This window comes from Capricornis sumatraensis, chromosome 3 (assembly GCF_032405125.1).
Source record: "Capricornis sumatraensis isolate serow.1 chromosome 3, serow.2, whole genome shotgun sequence".
Classification (NCBI taxonomy): domain Eukaryota; kingdom Metazoa; phylum Chordata; class Mammalia; order Artiodactyla; family Bovidae; genus Capricornis; species Capricornis sumatraensis.
Window position 1 is genome coordinate 117,514,845 of NC_091071.1, and position 17,489 is coordinate 117,532,333.

The 17,489-nt window shown below is 50.1% G+C and overlaps 1 protein-coding gene across 8 annotated transcripts in view; it reads right to left on the bottom strand.

The window, feature by feature from the left end:
• CLASP1 (cytoplasmic linker associated protein 1) overlaps positions 1–17,489 on the bottom strand; it is a 237,209-nt gene that overhangs the window by 13,919 nt on the left and 205,801 nt on the right. For all 8 annotated transcript variants that reach the window (XM_068968563.1, XM_068968560.1, XM_068968561.1 and 5 more), the window contains 5 exons: positions 16,430–16,676; positions 14,403–14,593; positions 12,556–12,684; positions 3,302–3,508; positions 1,914–2,030 (listed from right to left, as the gene is read on the bottom strand). In XM_068968563.1, coding sequence (XP_068824664.1) covers positions 1,914–2,030; positions 3,302–3,508; positions 12,556–12,684; positions 14,403–14,593; positions 16,430–16,676 — 891 coding nt within the window. The remainder of the gene's footprint in view (positions 1–1,913; positions 2,031–3,301; positions 3,509–12,555; positions 12,685–14,402; positions 14,594–16,429; positions 16,677–17,489) is intronic.

Sequence of the window (17,489 nt, forward strand, 5' to 3'; positions counted from 1 at the left end):
ACTCCAACCTTGCATCAGGCCTTCCTCTACAGAACCTGATGTCATTTATCAACTTCATTTAAGTAGTAGTAGAAGGGGTTCTGACAGGCCTGGTGACAGAAACAGGAAGCCACAGCTTGACTGTTTCTAACTTAGCACCACATGCTGCCAGCTACCCATTCTGGGGGTGTGTCTGGGAGCGGGGTGTTTGTTTGTTTTAGGAGATGTGCATTGGAGTCTTACAAAGTTCCTGTTAACACATCGGAACTATCACATATAAAAACTATAATGACTGGAAGCACTGTGCTGCTACAGTGGACAGGTGTCAGGTCAGCCTCCCTCAGCACTCCGAGCTGACTGATGTCATCAGTGGGGAGGTGGGAACACTGGCTCTGATCAGGACTGGGCTCCAGACCCTACGCCCCCATTCCAAGGGGCAGCAGGTCAACCACAGGACAGGGGTGAGAAGACACCTGCATTTTCTCAGCCCCTTGTTAGCGGGGTCAAGTGAGATGAAAGGACAGCTCCCTTACTCCTGAGAGTAGAAAGCACCAGAAAACAGAGATCTGGAAAACATTATTTTTGGATGAATTTTCCTTTTTACAAATCTAATTCCCTTTGTGAAGACTGTCTGTGAGGGCCCCACTGCTGCCACCCAACAGCCGTGGATCCCTGATGGCAGCAGCAGAGGCAGGTGCTCCTGGCCCGTACACTGCTGGGCACTCTTGGCTCACCGTCCTGCAAGCTGTGGTCAGGGAGGGCTGGACAAGCACCGCTGCAGGGGCAGTGACTGGAAGGAGAGCACGGGAAATGGACCCAGGCGAAGCAGCCCCCACCACACCTGCTCTGCTCAGACCTTCCAGCCCAGTTGCGGATGTATCTTTTTCTGGACCAGTGGTTCTCTACCAAGGCTGACTTTGTCCCAAAGGGACACCTGACCAGGTGTGGGGACATCAGCTGAGGGTGGGGTGTGCTCCTGGGACCTCAGGGATGGTGCCCCCACCACGAAGTGCCCCGAAATGTCGGCAGCCCTGCTCTGGACAAAGGCGGGAGAGCCAGCCCTGCCCAGAACTCAGTGAGTGGAGACGCTCATCAACTATGCCAAAGGAATAGGCCTACCTGAAAAGCCACGAGGCTCCACCTGCTGCTTCCTTCTTTGCTAAGGAGGAAGGCCAGATATTTCAGGCTCCGTGCTTTTGTATTCATACCTGTGCCTGGGCCCTCGGTAACTTTACGGTGACACATTTTCCCCAGGCAGTCCCCAGGGCAGGTGCCTCACCATGGCCCAGCTCCTGGCCCCTACTGCCTGAGATCAAGGGTGGCTATCCTCTCTCCCCAGTGGGTTCATCAGATTTTAGCTTATTTTTAAACCAGCAAGCACTCTAGTCACTTATCTTCCATGAGCCAATAGTCCCTTTGCTGCATTTTCTGCCCGATTCTAGAAGGAACAAGAGGAAGTATGACCACCATGGGCTCTCAGGTGGGTCACATGCAGAATCAGTGTCCTCACCCTGCACAGATGCCATCGTGAACATGGGACGCACGGGGCACACAGTGAGAGGCAGCCATCATTACACTGACCCACAGGACCCAAAGCCCACCCAGACAGGTGTGAAGCCAGCAGGCAATTGTCCTTAGTGTTTCAGAGAGAGGAAACAAGCTGGTTTCCAAACAAAGTCATCTTCCTTTTGGGGATAAATTGGAAGTTCAAAACTATCATGTTAAAAACAGGAGTGACAGGAGACTGTCGCATCCAGGTGACTTCACTACACAGTTGTTCACTTTGTCTTTAGAGACATGACCCTGGAGAAAAAGGCCCAGCTGGCTCACACACGCTGAGAAAGTTTGTCTGGAGCCCAGAACTGCAGGGCAGTGGGTCTGGGACACACTGGTAGGCCCAGGTGTACGACCCACCCGTGTAACACTATACATACCTTGCTCCCCGTAAGCTGTGCCAGGTGAGGTTTCAACTCTTCTCCAATTACGGAATAAATTGCCACTAAGCAAAACACGCTGGCCTTGCGCACGCTGCTCTCGGTGTTGTCGTAACCCTACAGCCAGAGGGACATAGAAAGGAAAGCGAGATCAAAGCTTTGCCCGACTGATAGTATTTCATCAATGTTTCCACACTCTCACACTTCAACCTCAGCCTTGCTGGGAGCGGTCTGGATGCCCCTGAGCTCTGCCGATGAATCCCAAGAGCTCTTGCCCCAAAGAGGCCACATGCAATAGTGTCAAAAGTGAGCTGGTTTTGGGGTGGGAGGCAGGAGGCTGGCGAACTGGTCTCCTTCACACAGAATGATGCTGTATCATGAGCTGCCAAAAAATGTTGGCAGCACCAGCCAAGAAATGTTGTGAGAGAACAGAGTGAGAAAAGGAAATTAAGGGGGAAAATAAGTGGCTTCTTCTCACCATGGTAAAGCAAATCTCACATGTGCAAATCCCTTTAAAGAAATGAGAACTATGTCACTCACTGTGGATAAAACTCTCCACTGTCCATGGATCGTCCTGCAGTGGGACAGACCTCCACATCCCTCTCCAGCTGGACCACAACCTGCCTCCTCCCTCCCCAAACCCAGATGGGACTGTCCGCTTCTTTCCAAGCAGCCTTTGGGACCTTTCAGACTTTGTGCCTTTCCCTCTGCCTGGAATAATCCAGTCTTCGGCTGTGTGTGTTTAAATTCCTGAGCCCAGTGCTCAGCAAACAGCAGCATTTATTAAGTGTAAAGCCAATGTCTGTCTACGTTCTCCACTGAAATCTCTCTCTAGGGCCCAAGTCTAAACCACCTCTTCTCTGAGCACTTCAACCTAGAGATCAGCCTTTACCCAGATCTCACAACCACCCACATCCACCCCAGTAACTCAGCACACAGCACCAGCCCTGACCTGTAGCTGTTGGTACGGGAGTACCAAGTCCCAGAGAGGGCTGTCAACTCCTTGAGGTAGGGTCCCAACAGAAGAGGCACCTTGCCTTCCAGAGTCTATTTAACTCAGTGCCTCACGCTTATAAGGGTTTCAACTACTATTTGTTGGACAGGTTAGGACAAGGACCACTGTTTGATGTTGGGTTCCACGGCTCACCCTGCCCAGGGCTGGGCCCATCAGCAGTGCAGTAAGGAATGAACAACAAAGAAAGATCAAAACATGTTCACAATAAACAGGAAGTTCATTCTGTAGGCCACAGGTCTGGGCCGCCAGGAAGAACTTCCTCTGCGTTCAGGGAGGGTGGGCCAGAGAGACAAGATGTTGAGGGTCCCGTAGGGCGTGGCCCACCCCGCCCGCCCCTGTGCGCTGAGTGTCCAGGCCGCCACGAGGGGCCCACCTGAAGCAGGCCTGGGATGATGTCTGCGAGGAGCTGCAGCAAGGACTCCTTGGCAATCCTCTCGACGACTTTGGTCTGCATCTTGATGGCGGCCAGGTTGATGGGATAGTCGGCTGTCTGGACAATGGGGCACAGCACTTTGATGCACTGCTCTGGGTGGATGGAACTGGCCAGCGTGGATGCGGCCTCCTCGGCAGCCCTCACCACCTGAAACATGGCCCCATGTGAGTGAGCTCCACACCACAACACACACTTGAAAAGAGCTACAGGCATGCGGCGCAGAGTCACATTCTGTGCTCCAGCTCATAAGATCCTTAGAAACTTTATAGCCTTGGTAATGTTTTCCTACTATCCTTCCCCAACCTGTGTGCATTCGTGAGTTTACGCATTTCTGGGTGGCAGCGGCCGAGCTGAGCACAGGACTCAGAGGCAAAGGTGGTGCTGGGCAAGATGGGTGGTCTGCGTTGAGGGGCTGAGGATGCAAACGTTCAGGAGGCAGCAGGCGAGGCCACAAGAGCAGGCGGGGTCCCAAGGGTGGGGTCTGCTACCTTGCAGTTGGCCAGGAGCAGATGGAAGGAAGTGAGGCAAACCGGAGCCCTGCCAGCCACTTGAGGGCCCAGTCTGCTCCCTTCACTTTTTCTCACTGGTGCTCACCTATGCTCGTCACTTGACCGGCAGGATGCACTCAACAGAAGCCCCAGGTGCACCCTGACCACTGCACTTACATGCTTTGATGACACTGTCTCCCCGACTAGACTAAGGGCTCCTTGGAGGTCAGTTCCCATCTCAGCCACCTTCTGTTCCCCATGCCCAACAGTGTCCATTATGCACTAAATGCTTAACAAATGTTGGTCCAACTCATTTTCCCGCAGCGTGTGTGTGTGTGTGTGTGTGTGTATGTAAATGTTCATCACTGGCACAGTCAGCTCCAGGTGTGTGTGTGTGTGCGTGTGTGTGTGTGCGCGCACGTGTGTGCGCGCGTGTAAACGTCCATCACGGGCACAGTCACCTTCAGGGCATGGCTCACTGATCTGCATTTACATGTCCCAGTGGAGGAGCTGGCCCAGAAAGTGAGGAGGAAGTCAAGACATCTTCAGAGGACCAACTTGGGCTTTGGAGAAATCAACTGTCCATTCTGGGTGACACAATGAAAGGGCAACAGATCTGCCCTTTGGAAAAGACTTGAGTTCAGGTTAGTTCGCCAGTGATCGGTTTGTTTGGAGAACAACAGCGTATCATTAGAAGGGCCCCATCATGCAGCAATCACTAGATGAAGTGCTCTTCCTCTTCCTCAGCTCATGTGTGTCCTGAGGACTGTGGTCCGTCCACAGCATACTTGGGAAAGCCAAGTGTTTGGCCTGTGATACACAGCTAGGCAGATGGTGGAAGACGGGTCTACCCTTTCTCTCACCTGGCCCTGCAGTGGGACACCAATGCCCTTCAACTGTAAGAAATCACTGTTTATAGGTGTCACAACATACTGGTCAGGAAACTGAGTAACACTAACTGATGAAATCTGAGGTCTTACTTTTTAAGCATATGGGGAAAAAAATGAAAAGGCCAGAAGATACTGGATGATTTCACTGATAATATCCCAAACTGGAAAACACTGATGTCGAGCAATTCAGGAGGCCACTAAGAGGTAGAGACAGCCGGGCGGCAGGAAGAGGTAGAGACAGCCGGGCGGCAGGAAGATGCAGGACTGGGGCAGAGACTGGGAACCGAGTCCTGGCACCTCCACTTAGGTCCTGACAGGGGTAGAGCAGAAACCTCCTGGCGCGCCTCAGGGATGCAAAGGGCACTGATCAGACAGGGAGGTAAATGGCCAGGTTCACAGTGAGGCTCCTCCCCACCAACCTTTCCAGGCTTCACTCTCATCCAGGTCACAGGAGTTAACCTGCAGGGAGCTGCTGGTAAACAGACCAGCTCGGGTATGTCTGGAGCTGAAACCTGAACCCAAGGAGAACTTCCTCTGATAAAACTCCAGGAATTCTTGAAGTTGCTTGCAGGAAGCATTTAATCAAACATAGGTTTTCTGAAAATGCCTAAAGAGAAAATGCCAGAAGATGCACTTGAAGGTCTGTCTGAGGCCCCTCTTTCACTGAGGCTGGAGCAAGTTTCCCAAGGCAGACGCTGTTTTTGGCACAGGGGGTTGGTGCTTTTGACTTCCCTCTACCTGCCAAGCTCCTGGCTGCTGGCCGGCTGCCTGACTCACGGTGAACTTTAAGTTTCGCCCCTGTGTTCTATGTAACATAAGAAGCAAAGATTATAAATGTAAGCAAACAGAGAGCAAAGTAAACAGAGGCAACAGAGAGAAAGGAGGATAGTACTCTTTGGTAGACACGGTGACCAGAAGGGGCAAACCTGAGTTCTCAGAGAGGGTGAAGATGATGAGAGAGAGTGGGGTCAGGCAGACTTCCGGGTCATTACCAACCCTACGTGACCAAAACGGTTCCAAATCTGCTGATTTTTCTGCAGTCTGGTAGAAACACAGGAATTCTTCTTTTTCAAAGTCAGTGAATTAACAGTGTCTATCTCGGAAAAGCATAATTTCCTTACCTAACTTTTTAAAAAATGAGATCATTACTCAGAATATTGATGAATGTTTGCTTAAAGATAAGGCTTCTTTGAGAGCATAGAACCTGTCACAATTTGAACTGCACGCTTTAAGTTCAGAAAGACTGACTGCGCTCTGTCACAGGCACGGCAGTGTATAAACAAGCAAGCAAACGTCTGGAAACGACGACAAGCAGGTACACCTAGTTAGTAGTAGCAGTTTGGCCACTAAGTCGTATCCGATTCTTGGACCCCAGGGACAGAGCTCTGCCACGGGATTCTCCAGGCAAGAATACTGGAGTGGGTTGCCATTTCCTTCTCCAAGGTACACCTAGTTCAGTCCCAATCATTTAAAAGCTAAGGGAGACACTGGCGCCACCTTCTGGGGAAAGCCGGGAAGACCTCACAAAACAGGCAAGATGATGGCGTTGTGTGCCCATGGTGGTGGGGAGGCTGTCTCTCTGGTAAAATGGTCACCACCATGGACCTGAACTCAGCATGCAAGTCCCTGCCTGTCAGGCCTGGCCCCAGAGGGAGGGAGGAAAGGAAAAAGCTTCAGGGTCCAAGTGTGGGGACCCAGCTCTGTCACCAATGAGTGAGGTGAACCTGAGGGATGCTTCTTTTACTGTCTGGGCCTGTTTCCCTCAAGTAAAATGAAGGTGGCGGGGGCGGGGGGGACCTGAATCAAGTATGCTGATATCAGTTTGGACGGTGACACTTTATCTCCCTACCGTACCTAGTGAGTACTTTCTCTTGATTTCAAAAGGCAGAGTCTGCATGAAACGGTCTCAAACCACACAGCCATCACACTCTCCCCTCAAGGGGCAGATTAAGGGCAACACCGCCTCAAGTGCGGTAAGGCTCTGAGGTGGAGATGTACTGTGTCCCACCTCAAGGGGTGGAATCACAGCCAATGGGGAACAACGCTGCGGAGTCGGAGGGGCTGGATGCCCAGGAGGTGGCCATGTCTGCCACCCTGGAGGGTGCCAGGAACGCTGGGCTGGCTGGTCCCTGGAGGAGTCAAGGAGGCGGAAGGTGGGCAGCACACCGAAGGCTCCTCTGCATCTCCCAAAACCTGTCAACTCCTGGTATTTCCTCAAATGCAGGCGTGGGATGGCCACTCCAGTGTGGACACCAACAGATTCAGCCAATATGGGAGCCCAGTTGGGAGCCCAATACACACAGCCCACAGTTAATTCACCCAAACTTCAACAGCCTTCTGACATGTATTTCAAGAAATGCAGCGATTTCTGGTTTACATAAAACAGGAAAACCCCAACCACAATTCTATTCAGAACCGGTCTACCTACTTCAGTGGAAAAGGATTAAAAGGACCGTGTCTGCAGTTTTCAACAGCATTAGCCTCCTCACTCTGTTGACATGAATGTCAGTCCTACAAGGGGCAGGCGTCCTGAAGCCCCAGTTCACCTCGAGTGCCAGCACTTCTGATGTTCAGGGAGCTGAGACTCATACCCAGCTACTCAGCTAACCAACTGGTCAACGTAGAATGAGGACCTGAGTCTCCAGACCCCAAGGCTCTGATGTTAAACAGATCTTTCATCATCATCCTTCCACCTTTATTTGCCCTACACCAAACCACTTGACTGCTTTCTCCAGACAAGTTCTCTCTCTCAGTAAGACACTCTCTCTGAGGCTATGGAAGTGAAGGGCAGGTGTTGCATCTGGCTCCTCGGAGGCAGATGCACCAGAGAGGAGGGGCCATGCCTCCTTGCCCTGAGTAACTGTGGGGCAGCTGCTGCTGTCTCTCAGGGCTGGACACTGTGCCTGGCACGTCCCGGCCACCCTTGGGGCCATGCTGGTCCAGCAGACCCAGCCCAGACATGTCCTCCCGGCCCAAGGCCCGCACCCAGGCTCGCCGCTTGACTCCCTGCTGTCCGTCCTCTCCCTGGATGCCCCTCCCAGGCCACCCCAAACTCCCAGTGCACTTCTCTCTGGACCCCATGTGGAGTCCTTTGCTCTAACCTGAACTAAACCATAAGTTCCTTTACGTCTAAATCACTCCCCAACCCCCCTCCCCTGTGCCTCCAATAATAAAACATTTACCAGAGTTTATGCTATGAGTGTCAGACTGGATCAGCAACTTTGACCTTTTAAAGGACTATATAGGTTTCTGGTTTTGTCTTTTTGTTACAAGGCTACAAGTTACAAAGGAAATAGGGCTTCTGGCCACATGCCAAGGTTGGGCCCAAAGAAAACTGTAGATTTGGAATCTAGGAAGGCTTAGGCCTGTTATTCAATAGCAGCCTCTGTTATCTTGAGGCCAGATGACAGGCAGATAACCATGCAGTCCACTCCCTGGGCTAACAGATTAGGAAAACCAAGGTCCAGAGAGGTGAAGTAATCTCTCCACACTCACACAATGCACTGCTCGCCAGAGCCCACTGACGTGTGGCTGCTGCCCCAAGAAACTTCTAAGGGCCATTCTTGAGCCAAGGATCTGGTGAAGCCACGGTCAGAGTGATTCTGACTGGGATTTGAAGCAGAACATCAGCTCATCACTCAAGTGTTTTCTCTCTGACACACCACTGCTTTGCGCAGGCCTATTTGCCAAGAAGTCCTGAAAAGTTCCATTTTTAAAATGTCATCTGATTTAGCTTTTTTAATTCTCTGCAATCTTAAAATATCAAATTAACTAGAAATGATTTCAAAATAAAATCCCAGGGAGACATAACAGTGGTTGTTTTATATTTATTTAAGAATCAAACTTCCTGAAAGAAGCCAAACCACCTGAGGCTGGATTCTGATGCCTTAAGCATCAAGACTTCTGTGGGGCAAACAAGATCTGGTGACCCCACAATGAGGCTGATATTTTTCTCTTTTAACAGACAAATGTAATTGAATATTCACTACTGTGGCCGAGGTCAGTGAAAGCAAAGCCTAATGGTCAAAGTATATTGTGTTGGCCAATATTATGACCCTAAAGAATATTTTCTTTTTTTAAAAAATATAAATTTATTTATTTTAATTGGAGGCTAATTACTTTACAAGATTGTATTGGTTATGCCATACATCAACATGAGTCCGCCACGGGTGTACATGTATTCCCCATCCTGAACCCCCCTTCCCTCTTCCCTCCCCATCCCATCCCTCTGGGTCATCCCACTGCACCAGCCCCGAGCATCCTGTATCATGCATCGAGCCTGGTCTGGCGATTCATTTCACATACGATATGATACATGTTTCAATGCCATTATCCCAAATCATCCCACCCTCGCCCTCTCCCACAGAGTCCAAAAGACTGTTCTATACATCTGTGTCTCTTTTGCGTCTCGCATACAGGCTTATCGTTAACCATCTTTCTAAATTCCATATATATGCGTTAGTATACTGTATTGGTGTTTTTCTTTCTGGCTTACTTCACTCTGTATAATAGGCTCCAGTTTCATCCACCTCATTAGAACTGATTTCAAAAGAATATTTTCAAAGAAACAGAGTTGTTGCTTCTCTAAAGTTCAAACAGAACACTGACCGAGGACCCCAACACTCTGGCTACCGTGCGTAAGCCACAGTGCCTGGGAGCAACAGCTATCTTACATTAAATGTGTATAAAGTGATTAATAATTTGTACATCATCTGTCTGACTCTGAGACGATACAGACGTCTGAAGACAGCTTTACGAAGCAAAGTTTGTACAGCGTTTGATAGTGTTAAGACTCGAGCTTTCACGTCCCCTATCTGATTCTGTGGCAGCCACACTACACAGTGGGGATCAAACAGACAGCATGGCTGGAGGCCGGATGCTGGATGGAAAACCTGGCTTTCCATTTCTATATTTGTGCTCCCACTGACCCCAGAACCGCATAGGATCAATGCTCATATCAGATCTAAATCCTCTCTTAATCACTGATGGACAGATTCGGTACCAGCCCTAAGAGAAAGATTATAAGTTCTAAGATAAGAAGCACTGAAGTTAAAGGAGTTTTTTTTTAAAAACAGAGAGTGGGCATAGGATCTTAAAAAGGTCGCTATCAAGGCCTTCGCCTGTAGATGTTTGCTAAAAGCTAACACTACTATAAACCACAGTAACTTCATTAATGAGCAGTTGAAACGCAACAGCAAATTTTATTTACTAAAAAGATAAAAACACAGAGTTAGATAATTTAAGAAATCTATGTATTCAAATAGGAAATATGAAAACATACTTAACCTGACAAACACCAACTTTTTAAACAAAAACTCTAAATTGGTCCCCAAATCCTCTGTCTTGCTTATTATAAAATGTCTATGTTAGCTTAGGATGAGTCATGATGAGACAGATTTAGTGCCTGGCATATTTCAGTGTGATAGTATTTTGCACACATAGCTCCTACAAAAGACCCTGAGAACACAGCCCTTAGCTTATCGGGAAAAAAACAAGACGACTTAGCAGCCCTGCTTTAAGCATCTTCCCTAAAGGCTGTATGACACGTTTCAACCTATTAGAAACCATATTTCAAGAAGCCCTTCATTGCTACAGCCCCACGGCTAGAACTAGTGTGGACCATGCCAGGGCTCTGCTGCAGCAGCCAAGGGAGGACATATCTGGTGACAAGGTCTCTCACAGCAGCTCCTTGTCAACCTGCCAGTCCATCTCCTTCATCTCCTGTGAACACAAAACTAGCTTCTTATGGAGGAGGTTCCAGGAGCTATAGCCCAAGATGAGCACACTTTGGAAGTGCCAACTGGACAGGAAGAGACTCGGGCTCTATCTAACTAGTAACTGGGTCTAAAAACACCTTGGATCCTTGCCAATAAATAAGAGAATGATGTCTGAATAAACATTTGAATGTACTGGTGAGAAAATATAATAACTAGAGAAATACTGTGTGTGATGTTAATTTCATATGCCAACAGAAACACACAGGTGCCCAAGTTAGGAGTTTCTGGCAAAGTGACAGCATGGAGTTTCATAAGGGAAAGGACATGGGCAGCAAGTCAAGGTGAGTCTGCAGGTATGCAAAGCAGGGAGGCCTGCCAGCAACGGCACTCCTTTCAGGACACAATGTCTCCTCCACCTGCCTTATCAGGAAATCAGTGACAGCTGCCTGGAGATCCTGGGTCACAAGAATTCCACCCAAGCAAGTGCTGCTAAATTTGCTTCAGGCAGCAGGTATTTTCTGCTTGTGTCTCTTAGGCAACCTAAAGGACTTCACAGCTGAGAACCTTCTCTCCTCTACCTCTTGTCTTGCAGGGGTAAAAAACAAGAACCCCTCACGCAACCAGTAATGTATGCTTGTCAGGGTCCACTGTCCAGGTTCTGAAAGTTAACATCAGGACAGCCACTGTGAAGACAGACATCTCCCAAGGGGATGGCCAGTGGCTGCCACACAGGGCAGAAGGGCTGCTGCACAGGGCTTCACCTTAATGCCACATTCTCACTTATGTCTCCCCTCTGAAAACAACTGATAGCATATGCATGTAAGAGATCTCCCATTTTACTTCATTTTCTGATCATGTATTCTCATTAAGGAGAGGCCATTGTGGTTTAAAACAAAAGTCAGCACAGGCCTGTTTGCCCCTTAAAAGACACAAGACCTAGTTTGCATCTTGGTTCTGTCAAAAGCTAGACACATGTGCATCACCTGACAAAGGACGGGATCTCCTGGACCCTCTTCCTCACCTGGGAACAATTATGTTGACCACTGCCAGCTTATCTGGTCCTTGACAATTATGTTGACTGCCAGCAGCCAATCTGGTCTTTACATTGTTTCAAAAGAGTTATTTTCAGTGCAAAGTGTTTTGTTCAAATATGAGTGATGATGATCACCGTCAGGCCACTGAACCAGACTTTAGAAGTGTACGTTAGCGGTTTGCACACACACCTATTGCTTATACCCCTGTGTTTTGTTAGGACTGCTGGGTGGAGACTCGCCTGGACACAGCAGCAGCCTCAGCCTTGCTGAGCCTGCAGTCGTGTGGGAATCTGAGGAGGCCAGACCATCTGTGTTCAGAAGCAGTCACGTAACTGCTGAACAGAAAAAACACAATTTAGGGTCTGATTCTTGCTGTGAATATAAGAACTGTTCTAATCACAATTCCTTTAATCCATGACTGTGGTCACGAAAGTCACACAGGAGCCAAGACTGAACTGACCACGTGGTTATGTCTCACTTAGGGGTCAAACCCATTGTCTGTCACATTAAGTTTTGTAAACCTCTAAATAAACGGTTGTTGTCCATAGTGAACTTTACTGGAAGGGTGGCACTGAAATCATTTTCATTTAGGACAGCTCCACCTACCTCCCCACTCTCTGGTGGCCTCTCAATACTCAAAGGACTTGGAGTAACAGATACCAGGACAGTTCAACAAGCAACTGGAGAACACGTGGACTGTCCACCATCTACACACAAGTCCGAGCCCAGAAACGCCTGTTCTGGGACAGGCCTGAGGAGCAGGAACCCCAGCAGAGTGAGTTTCTCATGTCCGGGAGGTGGTGGAGCAGGCAGAGCTGCCACCAGGCCCCAGAGCCCACAGAGTGGAGCACACTGCCAGGGGAGGGGGGGACAACATGTGATGACAGGCGCCAAGGAAACCGGGGCTTTGAGGGTGAGAGGCTGGCCGAGGGGCCCCGCCTGGTCCTGACTGCAGGGGGAGGGCCCGGCCCGCTGGACAGCAGTGAGAGCCCGGCTGGGGGAAGCTGCAGGCACTGCTCAGACATCAGGACGGACGTAGGGGCGTGCACCCCGGACCCGGCTCACCTCCTTGTGGGAGTCTTTGTGGGCTTCCAGTGTCTTCATGATCGTCAGCTCCGCGTAGTTTTTAAACCTTGCTGGCTGGTTTCTCAGGATTTCCCGCAACACTCTGAGAGCCAGTGCTCGGATGGAATGCTGGGGTGAGAGGAAAGAAGACATGAGCAAACAGCTCTGGCGCCTCCCTGCACACACGGGCAGCAGGGCCCGACACCAGGTCCCAGGCCTGGGCTTTCTTGGCACCTGCAGGCACTGCGATATGTATGCCAGGCTGACTGCACACAGGCTCCCCAGACAGCCAGTTCCATGAGGGCAGGTGCTGTGCCTCCGGGGACATCCTGGGGCCCAGCACCTAAGAGAGACCCCAGGATGGCTTCCCGAATAAGCCAAGTTAGGCCTGCATGAGGATGATTAAGTTCATATCAATCTCCCAGGGGGTTTCAGGGTTTCTGAGAGTTAGGTACATATTTGTAAAATACATAAAAGAACAGATGAAGAGGACCTACACATCTCATCAACCTGCCCTGGCAGACAGTGGACTTTCCTACCAGGACACTGGAGATCTGACGATACTCCTGACCTTCGAGGTGAGCAGGTCATGGGGGAGGAGAACCTGTGCAGAGCTGCTTAAAGCTCGAGTCATGCGCCTGGAGGAAAGCCATTCCAAACAGAGGCCTAATCTCAACAAAAGAGGATGGCGTTTACACCAAATAGAGCCAAACGGTACATCCTGATTCTCTGTCACTCACCTGCACAGTCCACATGCTCACACACCATCCCCTGCCCTTCCCATGACATCGCTGCTCTCCTGACAAAGCCCAACCAGCACAAGGACTCCAGGAGCCAATACGTACTTTGTTTTGAGAAAAATGAAGACAGATCTTTCATCACCATCCTTCCACCTTTGTTCTCCCTACGCCAAACCACTCAATCTAAGCAGCAGAGAGCCAGTGGAGTCATCATGACATTCACCAGCCTCTGCTCACCTGTCTTCCGTTAAACTCACCATCAGTGTGACCCTGGCATGACCTCGACCCTTGGCCTTGGCCAACTTTCTCGAAATCTGCCTGGTCCTGTCCCTGAGTTGCTCACCACACTTAATACACTTGTGTTTCTGCTGGCCTACACGAAGCCCAGAGCACAGAGATGGAGTCTTACTTCTAGAGGTTAATTCAGGGAAGTCTCAACACTCATTCCTGCTGCCACACAAGACAGCAGCCACACAGGGTAGGGGTGGGTCGGGGGGAGGCAGCCTCCAATCAGGGTGCTCACCCCTGGAAGGGTCATCTAAGAGATACCACGTGTAGATGACAAACCAGGCCGGGTGCAAACGCCTAGTTTGTCATGTTCAAATGTCATAGTGTGGAGAAGGCTTTCTATTTTAAAAATAACAATGGAGGATAACAGAAAATAGTTATAATCTCTGCTTTTGGAATGTCTTGCTGGAGCCACTAACACATGCAACGGTGAACCAAGAGAGAGCCCCAGGGAAGGCAGCATTTAGTGGGTCTTCCAAAAACAAACGTCTCATTTCTCAACTGCGTAAGAACCATAAAGAAAACTCCTAAGAAAAAAAGCCCATTATTAAAAAAAAATTTCACATTCTACATTAACAAAGTCTTAAGACATTTTGTGAAAGTGACCTGAAGCAGGAACAAGTTTCCCTCAATGACTACAAACCTGATTACAGAAAACCCCGCACTGAAGCCAAGATGGGGCTTGCCTCCAGTAGGAACACCACCTTACTAACTGAGGCTCAGAAAACCTGAGAACTGTCTGGGTGTCAGCAGGAAGCATAGCACAGAGAGTGGAGGGGAGCCGGGGCCCCGGGACAGATGGGAAGGCGGGCAGCTCACATCCTTGTCCCCGAGTGTCTCAAGCAGCAACAGCAGGATGGTCTTGAAGTGCTCCTCCCAGACGCCCAGGCTGTCCTCGCGCGTGATCTTGAGCAGCTCCAGCAGCGCACCCTTCCGCTCCTCCACCCGCTCGTTGTGGTTGGACAGCTCCTTCAGGAGGTCTGCCACCAGGTCCGAGTGGTCAATGGGCACTTGGGGGACACAAGACAGATGCTCAGCCCTGCTGACAGGACCCCACCTGCTCTCCAGCCTCTGGGAGGCCCCCGCTGGCGCACACCACGCCCTGTGGCACTGGCCTCACTCCACACCCTCAGCAGGTACCCTCACCAGCTCAATGGTGAAAACACGTGAAAAGAGGCATCCAGGACTCAGGGACCAATGGGGAGTGCCTCTACTTGGCCTGACTTTTTTTACCCTCCTATTTCAGACAAACAAGAAGAACCCCCCAAAACCCCTCCTGGACCGTCTTCTTCCCAGCTCCACTCCCTGCACCTGGCCTCAGCCAGGCCCCATCAGGGACACCCTCACTACCCTCAGAGCCCCTGAGCGCAGTTTCCTCAAGGCCCTCCACCACCACATCTGACCCGTCAATATTCATTCCCTGCTTCAGTGTCCAGAGCGTAAGCACACATGGATCACAGGGTCCAGGCAACCCACAGACCATCTACTCACAGACCGCAAGGTTGCCGACATCACGCAGTGTAACGCCTGTGGGGACCTGACCACGGTCTGTACAGCAGAGGAACTTATCCTTTCTCTTTACATGTTCTTTTAAGAGACCTCAATACTCTTAAATACTCATTTTAAACAGAATGGATGAAACACAAAGACAACCATTAGAAACCTAAATTTGTACTCTTCTTAAGCTTCTAACCTTCTAAGACTGAAGAACAAACACTAAGGAAGGTGGTGTCTTAAAGAACCCTCTCGTTTCTCCCTTGCTATCCCACCTTTACCTTTAAGCCTTTTAGTATATAGTTGGTGGATAACTATAGTCGACATCCCCGTCTTAAATAAGACTGACAACTGGCTAAGTTAAACACTGTATCAATCCTATGAGTAATGAGGGGAAATGGTCCGGCTCCCAGAAAGTGCAAATCCAAATAAGCCCTCCACTGCTAGCCTCCTGCCCAGGAGACAGCTGCGTAGACTGAGCTGCTCCCCACCAGTGAGCAGCAATCCACAGGCAAGGGCCACACTCTCACGTCCCTGAAGATACTTGTGCTTTCGGACAGTGTTCCCATCACTGCTTGGCACACGGACAGCACCGTTTTCTTCCTTTCCTGCTCCCCTCCCCTCCAATTCAGCATTCACTGGTAACACAGCCCTCTCCTCTACGTCTGCCACCACAATGAGTCGGTTCCCCCTTACGGGAAAGGGGAAAGGCCTTAAGCTCTGGGGCCAGGGGCTGTGTCTCATTTCTGTGTCCCTGGCAAGCCACACCCTTCTTGACACACAGGAGGCCTTCGCTGAATGCTAACTGCTTAGAATTCTGATTTAAGGTTCTAACTGAAGTCTTCATTCAAAATTGAAAAACAACATAAAATAAAAACAGATTTGGAAACAAAGTGTACATATATATAAAACTTTTAAAAACTAAAACTCTACCTTTCTGAACCTCAGTTTCCTACTTGGCACAATGGGAAGGATCCCTCTATCTCAGCAGCCAACACACAGCCAGCAGGGACCCAGGGCACATTAGGTCCCTTCCCCAACCGCAGGATCAGTAATGTGAGACCAGCAGGCAGTCTCCTTGCAGGGCTCTGGGACGCCTGGCCACAGCCCAGGATGGGGACATGCCCACCAGAAGCCAAACGGTCGGTGTCCCCATTGCCTATGCCCGTGCTCATCACCACCAGCTGGAGGCCTGATTCTTCACAAAGCCTTCCCCACAGGCCCTCCATGTGTCCCCTGCTCCTGGGCACATGACAGGACCTCAGACGAGCAGAGCAAGGCAGGCCTCTGCTCCATCCCACATGCTCTGTGTGCCCGGAGCGGCCCTGCCAGGGGCACTGAGCAGGACTCACCATCTCGCAGTTGCTCCATGTCGTCGTCGAACACGGCCTCCTTCAGGGCTGTCTTGTCATAGGCGCTGATGGTGTCCGAATAGGGGTAGGGGCTGTAGTCCCGCGCCCGTGGCCCTGGGAAGGCGCGAGGGGGCTGGGTGTTGAGGAGGGAAGTCTTGTTGTCCAGAGCCGTCCGGCCTCCTTCCACCACCTCGCTGCCACCCCGGCCCTCGGTGGCAGGGGAGGCGATCCCACCGTCACGGGACACCTGGGGCACAGTACACTGTCAGTTCCTTTGTCTAAATCTTCACAAGTATTAGCAGAGCCAGAGACTTCTCACTTGAAATCTGGCTGCTGATACAAGTACAGTTGTTAGTGTTTCCATTTGTAAATATCTAACTCCTAAGTGACCTCCAAAGGGACAGAACATACTTATGTTTTTATCTAACCGTTCCTTAGCTCACACAGAATGTCTGTTTTCCTTGGTACTGGATGACTAATTCAAGTATTTTTGAGATTAGCGCCATGAACTTCTGAGGAGCCCCTGGAGAAGGCAAGCTGTATACCTGAAACCCCCGGTTCTCAAGGAACTTCAGGTGCCGACACCTCAGCGGAATACTTTTACCACCAACAGGAAGGGTTTTCTCTCACTGACACCCTGACACAACCACCACGGATGGATGCTCCCCTGATGACCCTCTGGAGACTACAGTGGCCCTGTTACCAAAACACAGGTCTGTGTGCCTGATGTACAGTGAGGCCAAACACCACCGAAATGTTAGGGTCTGGAGCAGAGAAAGGTTTACTGCAGAGCCAAGCAAGGAGACGGGTGGCTCCTGCCTTAAAAACCCCCAAAACTTCCCAATGCTTTCAGCTAATCTCTTTTCTAGGAAAGATGAGGGAGGGGCGTGGTTAGTTGCAAACTTGTTGGGGTCAAATTCTTTGTTCTTGAGATCAGGTCATGTAATGACGTTCCTGTAAATCTCCACCAGTGACTGTTTTTTGGTTTTTTGGTTTTGGTTTTTAATTTAATACTTATTTATTGGCTGCACTGGGTCCTAGCTGTGGCGTGCAGGACCTT